The sequence below is a fragment of the Gymnoscopelus braueri genome (genome assembly GCF_963280865.1).
Source record: "Gymnoscopelus braueri genome assembly, chromosome: 13".
NCBI classification, from domain to species: Eukaryota; Metazoa; Chordata; class Actinopteri; order Myctophiformes; family Myctophidae; genus Gymnoscopelus; species Gymnoscopelus braueri.
The window spans coordinates 30372615-30383930 of NC_137615.1; the positions used below are offsets into that span (position 1 = coordinate 30372615).

General features: G+C 41.4%; 1 protein-coding gene across 1 annotated transcript; it reads left to right on the top strand.

Annotated features, from left to right (window-relative positions):
* Window positions 1-222: 222 nt before the first annotated feature.
* litafd (LITAF domain containing) lies at window positions 223-11295 on the top strand. Its single transcript, XM_080446624.1, has 5 exons — window positions 223-316; window positions 6211-6269; window positions 7723-7833; window positions 8304-8511; window positions 10258-11295. The coding sequence occupies exons 2-5, from the start codon at window positions 6215-6217 to the stop codon at window positions 10373-10375; spliced, it is 492 nt and encodes a 163-aa protein (XP_080302750.1). The 5' UTR covers window positions 223-316; window positions 6211-6214; the 3' UTR covers window positions 10376-11295.
* The last annotated feature ends 21 nt before the right edge of the window (window positions 11296-11316 follow it).

Genomic DNA, 11316 nt, shown 5'->3' on the forward strand with positions numbered 1-11316 from the left:
AGAGAGTTTTTTCTTTTTAAATAAATATCTTCCTCTTTGGTATGTCCTTTTGAAGTTGCACACTGTAAAGTGTTAATATTCGTAAATAACTCCAGATTGCAATGTGTCTACACACAGCATCTGAAAAGGCTTGAGTCACCCGCCTGCATATTCATGTTAATGAGGGGAGGTTGCAGGCATGCATAGGGAGTGGCTGTGGCTGTGCACAGCTACAGGTGTGACAAGAACCCACAACCCACCTGTCAGCCACAAGCTCACTGGACTCTAACAGAGACACACAGACACACACCACACACCTGTACAACAGCTAACACAGGTAAGACTTTTGGAGCACAGCTTCATGCCTCTTTTCCCGTTTTGAAGGTTTCTGTTCACAATATACTGGAGAGTCTTTGTTAAGTCAGTAGAGGTATATAGAACTGATGTGTTTGAGATACTAGGTGTGTCTGGTTGCAGTAGTGGAAGAAGTGCTCAGATTTCTTTACACAAGTAAAAGTAGTAAAACCACAATATAAAAATGTTACAAGTAAAGCTTCTGTATTCAAAATTGTACTAAAAGTACAAGAGTATTTAAAATAGCAGAATTCTATTCTTCAATAGCAAATTGAAAAAGCAGATCTACAAATGTGCTAAAGCTGTCAAATAATTGTATTGGAGTAAAAAAGGTACAATCTTTGCCTCTGAGATGTAGTGTATAAAGTATAAAGTCTTGAAAAGTTGAAATACTCAAGTAAAGTAAATGCGCCTCAAAACCCAAGTACTGTACTTGAGTACATTTACTTAGTTACTTTCCACCGCTGAAAATGAGAACAGTTGGAGGGATAGCCAACCTGAACAGTGATGCAAGATAATGTTATGAAGTAATAGAAGTCTTCACCTTTCATCCCCAAATAAGGATTTGATGACTTGAGTTTCCTTAAAGCTTTATATGATAATCTTGAGTCTATCTTACACGAAGAAATGATTGTACTCTACTTTTAAGTGTTGAGATATCTCAAAGATATGTATTCACATAATGGCTTCAAATAGTACACATACATATAATACTGTGCTGTGTAGCCTACTATGTACAGTACATCCAAGTTATCTTAAAATCCTCAGTGTTAATTTATCCATTTTGTACTCCCTGAGGTATTAGAGCATTGCACTGTGTTTACCCCTCCATTCTTCATCGCTCTCTGATAAGAAGGCCTGAGTGCAGTGATGTCAGTATAATCGGAGGGATTCGTGTTAGTCTTTCATACAGTGGCAGGGACAGTAGAAGATTTTTTAGTAATGTGTGATGGCAGTAAGTTTTCTGGGGGGAAAACATATTTGCACAGTAAAATACAGAGTGGTAATTTAAGTCTGTATTTTTTATTTTTAAGCAAGTACTGTAAGTAGGTTGGAGGGCCTTATTGTCAGTATCAGCCGAGCAATAAGGGTATCTATGCCCTTTACATTACAATGAATGCACTAGGCTTGACCAAGGAGATGGATTGCTGAGGTAGACCATCAGACTTATGCTCCCAGCGCATGAGTTACCCACACAGTGCTACTCACATGCTGAGTTGGCGGTGACCAGGATTGAACACAGAGCTTTGCGATTTAAAGGCGAGCACTCATACCGACTGAGTTACCCAACACAAGTTTTAAAATGGACATATAAAGTATAGGTCAAGTGTGTGCATCTTTGTCTAATGTTCCATTCTCACATAGATGATGACAGATTATGTATTTGTACAGTAGCTATCTGGTAATTAAACGGTTTGCCCAGGTCTGTGTGTCAAAAGTGTCCCTGACCAAGACCCTTAACCCCTAACTTCTCCCAGCTGAGCACTCATCATAACCATCTGAGCAGCCGTCAGCTGGGTGAAGCTGAAACTGAATTTCCCCAGTGGGACTATAATGTCTACAAATCAAAACAATCTCATATTGCTTTATGGTTGTGACTTTGACGCGTTAACACATTGACGTCAACTCAGACAACCTGGTCCAAAAATGTGATGTGTGTGTTATGATTGGTGCCAGGGTAGGTCACGTCACGGTGTTCTTTCCTGGTATTCATATCATGGTTCTTTTACATTTTTTGAACGAAACACCACCATGACCACCACTATCAATACACAATTACATTCACAGCCTCAGCTATAGGTTCCAAATGTGTGACGTACTCCACCGAAGCTTGTATCAACCACATGCACTTCCCTCTGGTGGCTATTGTGTCAGGGCTTCTGTCATTAAGCTAAGTCACTGTCTAAACTGTGACGTTGACATGCTGAGGAGGGGAGGGTCAACAGAGGAATGTTGCTGCTGACATATTGTCCTCTGGGTTGGTCTGACACACCCAGTTTATGGCAAATTATTATTATTATTATTATTATTATTATTATAGTATACACACACACGTGTAGTCCCTGTCACTGCTAACCCCTATAGTTGGTTATGTGGGTGGTGGGTGCAAACAAGCAGGTGACTCTTATGAACACATCAAGTTGCCAGCCGCTTCTTTTCAGCTTGACAGCAAGCAGTTTAACCGGCAGGGCATATGCAGTGGAGCACGCTATGCAACCTAGTTCCTCTCCCTGCTGAACAGGCACCACAACCAACTGGTAGGAGTCTAGTGCAGGGACAGAGATCACCCTCCCCACCCGACCTGATCAAGTCGGATATAAAGATGTATTTTGATACAAAGTACCCCAAACGTAAATGTATCAGAAATAAACTACTAACTAACCGAAACATATTATTAAAGTACAATACAGTTTTTTACCAAACAAGCAATAAAATACATTTCCTGGGGAATTTCCCTAGACTCCCTAGTTCTCGGCTGATACCGACAATAAGCCTCTCCTTCCTACTTTAGATCAGTGGTTCACAAACCTCTGCTGCATTTATTTGATCTATTCTTCCACTAGCACCCCTGATTAACAACTATAACGTTGACAGGAGTCCCTCAGCGGTCTATACTAAGACCCTCTCTAATTCTATTTTTGCAGAAAATAGCAGATCTACAAGCTCACATGCAATGTGTTGTTAACTTGTAGACCTGCAATTCTTGCCGAATGTTCGCCCCCGAATAGGAACGAAATAGGGTTCATGTGGTTCAACTAGTCACCAAGAAATCAAATCCTGACCTGCATCAGATGAATAACGTCTGGTGATGGTGGTCCCAAATTCCCAGTCAGTCTCTTGGTCAAGTTACAAACAGGTTACAAACGTCTAAAGTATTCTTGTATCATGAATTTAAGTGAATTTTAAGTATTTAAAAAATAATACACTCATTTCCAGGCTGAAAAAAAAGTTGTAATTTAACAACTTTAACCCTGGCATCCTTATTTTGGTTATAGGCGAGAATATTCAAAACATTTCTAAGAAATTATTAATATTTTCAAACATTTTAGAAAATAACATAAATGACTGCATGGTGAATTTGAGAATAACTTCTAGTTTGACCAAGGGGAGCTTCCCTTTACTTAACTTTATTTGTTTATTTATGGGACAGTGCGCATTAAACATTCAATACATGTACAAGAATTCAATCAATTTAACATGATCTCATGTAAACATGCCGGATTTAGCTAGAAGCTAATGATGTAACCTTGCAGCATAGAATAGATTTGTTAGATTATGAGATAAATGTCAAATGCTATTTTGAGTCAGGTCTACATGTGATGTCAGTTTACTGTATATCTACAAATCTACAAATCACATTCTGCAACAGATCACTTCCCCATTGAGATCTCCCTCTTTCTCGCTCACGCTCCCCTCCCTCTCTCTCTCCCTGGTTTCAGCTGTCACCAGGCCTATACTGGCTGTGCCTGTGGCTGACTGTGTTAGTATAGTTACAGCTTGGAGGAAACCAGCATTGTTACAGACAGATGCCAGGTCTAACAGGATCTGTTACAAAAGATCTATTGTACTCCAATCATGGCACCACCTTTTCTGGCTCTTTGTCAGATAGTTTATTTTGTTATGTTTCTGTAATGTTTTTTATAGTTTTCTATTACGCAGACACCACCTGGCCATTATGAGGGCACTTGACTAAAACTCCAAGTTCTTAATTTAGTTTACTATGGATTCAGGGGTCCATTCATTAAACAAATTAACCTGCAAGGGTTAATTTGTTTTCTGTATATAGTTAAAGTAGTTAAATAGTTACATTTTACTGTGTATTGGGTTTGGTCACTCTCTCATTGCCCATTCATTCTATTAGTCATGTTCACACACCAGAAGCCACCGTTTCCAGTCTATGACATCAGACACGAAAAGGATAAACAATGCAGCTGAGCTGCATTCCTCTACCAAAGTATGGGTGGATACTGAGTTCCACAAGGGCAACTTTGTGTGTGTGTGTGTGTGTGTGTGTGTGTGTGTGTGTGTGTGTGTGTGTGTGTGTGTGTGTGTGTGTGTGTGTGTGTGTGTGTGTGTGTGTGTGTGTGTGTGCATGTATGAATGACAGCAACCTGTCACCCATGGCATTTAACAGAGACCTGTAACCCAAATGACAGATGATGAACAACTACAGCTCAGCATGTCATCCAGGCTAGTGTGTGTGTGTGTGTGTGTGTGTGTGTGTGTGTGTGTGTGTGTGTGTGTGTGTGTGTGTGTGTGTGTGTGTGTGTGTGTGTGTGTGTGTGTGTGTGTGTGTGTGTGTGTGTGTGTGTGTGTGTGTGTGTGTGTGTGTGTGTGTGTGTGTGTGTGTGTGTGTGTGTGTGTGTGTGTGTGTCTGGCGAGAAATTGGTTGAATGGTACTGAGGGTCAGAATGCGTATTTGTTACCCCTCACATACCATTTAACTATAAACCTATGTGAGGGGAGTATTTCAAGTACGGCATAGTCCATGGAATTACTCACATGAATTTCCTATTTTCAATAAACCGAATCCAAGCTGACAATAGGGCAGCATTAACAAGGGCGGGGTGCAATTCTCTTGTTAATGACTGAAACTCTGTTTGACTTTGTCATTCAAAGCCCAGCAGTAGCCTAATGTTGAGCACGAGACAGCTTTGTTCAAGATTCAATGGAAATATTTGGATGTTTGTGGTCGATACTGAATGTTGAACAGAGAACCTAATCCATAATTCTATGACCTACAGCTGTAGAGCTGAATCAGTGACATGGCAAGTGTTTCCGAACCTATGGATCAGGACCCTAAAAAAATACTGAGTTGTGGTGGGGTCCACTTCTCACAATCTATGAGCCATGGTGGACAATCAGCTAAATCTCAAATAAATGTCAAATTACTCATGGGAAATGTTTTTTTGCACTTTTTGCACCGCTGGCGTAGTGCTTGGTATCACACAACACAAGATCCCATTCTTGCAACCAGGGTTTGACTCCCGGGCAGTGCACGTTATTTGGGCAGCTGTAGCGTAATGGGTGGAGGCTGTCTGGTAATAATCAGAAGCACACAGGCCCTGGTCTGTGTTGAAGTGTCCCTGAGCAAGACACTTTAACCCCCTGCGCTCATCATAGCCATCTGAGCAACCATCAGCTGAGTGTGGCTGAAGATGAATTTCCCCTATATTAGTGGTATATTAGTTTCACCTCCAGGACCTCAGCACCCTCTTGTGTTGAACTGTTAACTACTACAATTTGGAAGTGTAGAGACAATTTGGTTCAAGTGTGGTTTAGGGAAAATGGGAGTCCGGAGATCATAAATTATTCTATGTTCACATTGTTCACTTCCTTATATGAAAATTCTGTATTCATAAACAATATATAAGCTACACAAGTTTTTTGTGGTGTGCTGTGTTGCCAGCCGCTTCTACATCTGACTTTAAATGGTGCATTTTATATAGCGCTTTTATCCAAAGCTCTTTACATAGATTGTGCATTACATTCACCCATTCACACACACATTCATACATACACCGATGGCGGAGGAAACCATGCAAGGCACCAACCTGCTCATTGGGAGTAATTAGGGGTTCAGTGTCTTGCTCAAGGACACTTCGACACTAACTCTGGGGGAGCCCCCCAGCCCGGGATCGAATTGGGGACCTTGCGGTTTCCAGTTCACTCTTCCCGGCCACTCTACCCCTGAGCCACTGCCGCCCCAAGACTGTGTGTATGAGTACAGCATAAACACCTGCAACTGCAACACAAAGCTGCAACTAATTTACATTAATTTTGAGACTTGCGGTGTCACTGTCCTGACTGCTATGTTGTGATGTTCTGCTATTTTTTTGTAAAGTGCTATGGTAACTGTCTGTCTGTCTTTCTTAGGACAATGAGTGCAATGAGTGCAGATGGAACAACAGAACTCCCTCCCTACATTCTACCAGGTAACCTCCTCCACCCACTACGCTCGCTCACTCACTCACTCACTCACTCACTCACACGCACACGCACACGCACGCACGCACACACACACACCTTAAAGGGCCACGTTTTTAACCCTAATCCCGTCTTCACATACTAAACATGATTATTATGTTTCTTGTGTTTGGTTTGTTCAGTTTTTTTGGTTTTTTTAATTGTCATGTAATCTGTGCTGTCTCAGAGGGGATCTCAGTTCTTCCTGGACTACAAGAAAATGTAAGGAAAAAGGTTGTGCTGAATGCTGAGTATGCGCCATGACGCTCACAGGTGGCAACTGCACCGGAAGTTCAGTGAAATAACATAGGAGTCTATGACAGCCGGCTGGACAGCTTGTGAACAAACACTATTTCTGAACTATTGTGACCTTTGTCATATAATCGGCTCAGGGATATAAAAGAAGTACAGTACATATACATCTGGCTCAGATGTATCGCGAGATTTGGTTGCCAGACAGGAAATGGTGGACAGCCTCTCGATATGTTCAGAAATGTACTTTGTGATCTTTAAATCAAATCGACAGGAAGTGATGCCCACAATGCCCTAGGAAACTTGTGGATAAAATTATACAGTGTACACATCGAAAAGCAACACAGCAGAAAACAATGTGTGATATGTCTTCTTTTATTCTCCTGAGCCGAGTATTTTATAAAGGTCTCAATCGTACAGAAATAGTGTTTGTTCATAAACTGTCCAGCTGGCTCCTCCACAGTGAAGGGCACTGTGACACTTTAGACGATATGTAAACACCATCTAACAGCAGTAATTGCAGACACAATACATAGTATTTACTTAAAGGGATATTTCACTTTCAAATAAAATAAACATTAAAAATATATATTTTTAAAAAATGAAAAAAGTTATGGCAAAATCACGGCCCCCTCACACATTAGTAGGACACTCTAATGCGTGAGGGGGCCGTGATTTTTCCATTACTTTTTTCATTTATTTTTAATATATTTTTTAAATGTTTATTTTATTTGAAAGTGAAATATCCCTTTAATACAGGTTGCATAATGAACTAATAAAATACCAAACAAAAGCTAAATGAACAAATGTTTCAACAGCCTGGCAAGGTAATTGACAGTCTTGACAAGGTGATGACATCACTTGGAAAGGCTTGTGGCTGCCTTCTCAAGTGTGTGAACCCCATTAACACATGCCCCCAGGAAATCCAGAGGAACACATACATATACATAATTGTTTCCCCCAGTCATAGGACACTAATTTTAAATATTAATACTCTTTCCCACTACATTCTTGCAGCAGTGAAGTTCTCCTTTAATTGACCATATTCACACATTTTTCTTGTTTTATCTTATCTTTGCCTATTACCCATCTTTTCTTCTCCCTCCCTCCCATTTTCCGGTTCCATCCTTCCATCTTGTCCTCCTGTCTCTCTCTCTTTCTCTCTATCAGTTGCAGGTAGTAGGGCTGATGGAGTGACGGTGTATAATGTTCACACACCCTTCACCGGCAACATGCCGGACGAGTTTGTCGAATCTGTCCAGGCCCACTCTGCGACACCAGGTAAACCATCACACACCTTATCTGGGCTGCTTCCTGCAAGCCAGTTTGTTACACACAGCAGAATCCTGAGTGTTAGTTTAACTGATAGTGTAAAAAACATGTTCTCTCTTTCAGAGTTAAACTCTGCAGCAGGATTCTGCTGTGTATAGCTACCGTTTGTATAATCTATGCAGTAGTGGACACAATCTAGCCAAAGCAGTGTGGACATAGCAGCACAAATGTAAACAACTGGTACTGAACTGGTGGTGCAACAGTAGGTTAAGTGTGCAAATTAAGTTATAAATAAATCATAAAGTAAAAACAAATCTAATGCCATCTGTCCTTTTTACACCCGACCATTCTGTCTCACTCCTCTATCCTACCTTCCACATTTCCACACACTCTCTAATCTTGTCCTTACCATCCACTCTCCCTTTCTCTCCAAAATTCCATCCCCATCTATCCATCCATCCATCCCTCCCTCCCTCCAGTCTACACAAAGGGAGGCGGTGGTCAAGGTTCTGGAGGGGTTCCTGCAACAGGGGACGGGAAGAGCCGATTCGTCAGTTATGAGACGGAATTAGGCCGCAGCCCTGGCATGACCTCATGTGCCAGCTGCCAGCAGCAGGTGATGACCAATGTCACCTACAAGGCGGGGACCTACGCCTGGCTCATGTGCCTGCTGTTCATCTGCTGTGGGTAAGTGTGGGAGAGAAGGGGAATATAAAGGGGTTAGGTCCGTCAGGAGAACATTAAGAGGAAGGGGGGTCCCGTAGGCCTAGTTGAAATGCTGAGCTAGGCTATAGGTGCAGACAATAGAGCACCGAAGTCCTGACGTCACTCGTTCATCCCCAGGTTTGCGGAAGTAATTTCTCTATGGAGAATAACATTGGGTCATCTTAGAATCGTCTCATATAAGAATTGTGGTCTAAAAATAAACACCGCGTGTCGGCGTTATTGTCAGGGAGGAGGTTCTGTATAGTTTATGATAGTCAGTCACTTATAGCTGTAGTATACAACCCTCGTAGACGTATTTATGATTCTGACGTTTTCAATCTACGAGAGTTGTAGGGTGCACTTCCCATAGTGACTTGGACTTTCTGCACTATGCCCCGTAGACACTCAAAACATTTTACAAAATGAAAATAAAGGTGCTTACCGCCGAGCCCCAAATGTTAACTGGGTCTACGGGGTAGTAGTGTAATGTAATAATCCATATCTTTCAATAAAGAAGTGTTTTAATGCCGTCTGTGGCCGAACGCCATTTTGTCTACTTCCTGTTTACTTCCTGTTTACATTTAGTGTAATTCCGGGTTCCACCGGATGCGCCCCGTCACTACCCGTCACTACCGCCCATTGGGAACTTCCGACAGAATCGGCCACAGACGGCATTAAAACACTTCTTTATTGAAAGATATGGATTATTACATTACACTACTACCCCGTAGACCCAGTTAACATTTGGGGCTCGGCGGTAAGCACCTTTATTTTCATTTTGTAAAATGTTTTGAGTGTCTACGGGGCATAGTGCAGAAAGTCCAAGTCACTATGGGAAGTGCACCCTACAACTCTCGTAGATTGAAAACGTCAGAATCATAAATACGTCTACGAGAGTTGTATACTACAGCTAAGTCACTTATATTTGATACAGTCTGTTTCTGGCGAAAATGTAACTAATTTGGCGGAAGTAACATTAGCGTTTTCTCACCGTCAGTTGATGCTTCATATCCATAAGAGTCAACCCGCCGTGGTCATTTGTTTATTTTTGGAACACAGTTCTTATTTGACGCGATATTAAATACGTCTATGGGATTCAGAACGGGGGTGGAAAACTGCGAACCAGGTAGACAAACAAAGGATGTGTAAATGACGTCAGACTTCGGCGGTCTATTTGTTCTTATTTTTGGCAGCCTAGGACTATAGTGCGTACCAAAAAATCCTGAAGGGGGCGTCAACAAGTGTCATTTGGTAGCGCGGACATCTTGGTGGGGTGTAAACAGGTTGACTTAACATTGACTCCCACCAGTATGTCTGCAGCTACTATGCCACGCCCCCCCCGTGGTGACAACATGTTGGCAAGCACATAGGACATACCCACAGATTGGTTGATAGAGGGTTTCAACATCTTGGGATGCTCAAAAGGGAGGCAAAAAGGCTGGCAAAGTATTATGCGGTCTCCGCTATAATTTATGGCGGAGAGACGCTGTTACTTATACCCATAGAGTACTGAGTGATATGCTTATTACTGAGTGATATGCTAATTGTATCAAGACTACGTATGCCTTGATTTTGTGGACGTAACTGTACCGCACCTTTAATATTTGTGTCCTTGTATGCTCTCCTTTATGTGGACATGAATACGTTGTTAAAGTGTGTGTGTGTGTGTGTGTGTGTGTGTGTGTGTGTGTGTGTGTGTGTGTGTGTGTGTGTGTACTCCTCCACCAGGTTGGTTCTCTGTTGCTGTCTCATACCTTTCTTCCTGAAAAACTTCAAGGATGCGTACCACACATGCCCCCGCTGTAACCGGGTGCTCTACGTCGAGAAGAAACAATGTTGCAAGTGAAGAGGGGAGATGGGGGATGGACTGGGGATAAGGGGGATGGGGGGGTAGAGATGGAAACAAACCCACACTTCCTTCACCTTATTCATGAAATAAACTACTTTGTGGGTGAGGTAAAGGAAACCTTACGAGAAAGTTAAGGAATTGAGGTTAAGGAGTTACACAATTTCTAGGGCAGTGTTTCTCAGCAAGTGGAGTCAGGACCCGAGGGTGGGAAACAGGATGTTTTCACTGGGTTGAGGACAAATCACAACTTTCACAGAACAAGCTTGTGTTATTTAAATTTTGTGGGGAACAGTTCGTAGACAACACAATGTTTGTGTGCCAGTGTAAACCAGTACACAGGGACAGGCTAAATGTAGTTTATTTCTATGGAATTTCTAGGGCCATTACATGAACCTCGACAAAATCATACATGAACACGTTTCATATAATAATCCAGGACAAACAGATGATTAGTATTGGCTCCGTTTTAGCTTTAAGTTTATGGCTTGGACAAGTTAAATCAAATGCACGTTGTGAAGTTATTTTAATATGCATACAGATAAGATACTGTAGATAAGAGTCCAACTTTGGCTGCCATGATTCTATGGTTAGTTTTGAGTCACCAAGGTATAATGAAGGCTTGTACATAGACTAGACATCAAATGTCAATGTCAAATGTTTTTTTGTTGTTTATAAGTTCAAAAGGTTAGTTCACACATCACATTATCTTCTTTGCCTTGAAACTAATATGGACATGAAAGAATTACATTTTAAATGTGTGAACTATCCATTTGAATTAATTTAATGATTTATGATGTGCAGAATTGTGTGGGATATATTTGTCTGTCTACTGTATGTAACTCTGAATGTTTTTTCTCCTGCATATACTACCAATACTACACCTGTATGAAGAATTAAAACTTTATTTATAAGTCAAACATGCATTGAATTTTATTTAT

Coding starts and splice junctions, on each gene's coding strand:
- litafd (XM_080446624.1), top strand. CDS start 6,215: ATGAGTGCAATGAGTGCAGATGGAACAACAGAACTCCCTCCCTACATT. Junction 6,270..7,722: donor CCCTCCCTACATTCTACCAG/GTAACCTCCTCC, acceptor TCTCTCTATCAG/TTGCAGGTAGTAGGGCTGAT. Junction 8,512..10,257: donor CTGCTGTTCATCTGCTGTGG/GTAAGTGTGGGA, acceptor CTCCTCCACCAG/GTTGGTTCTCTGTTGCTGTC.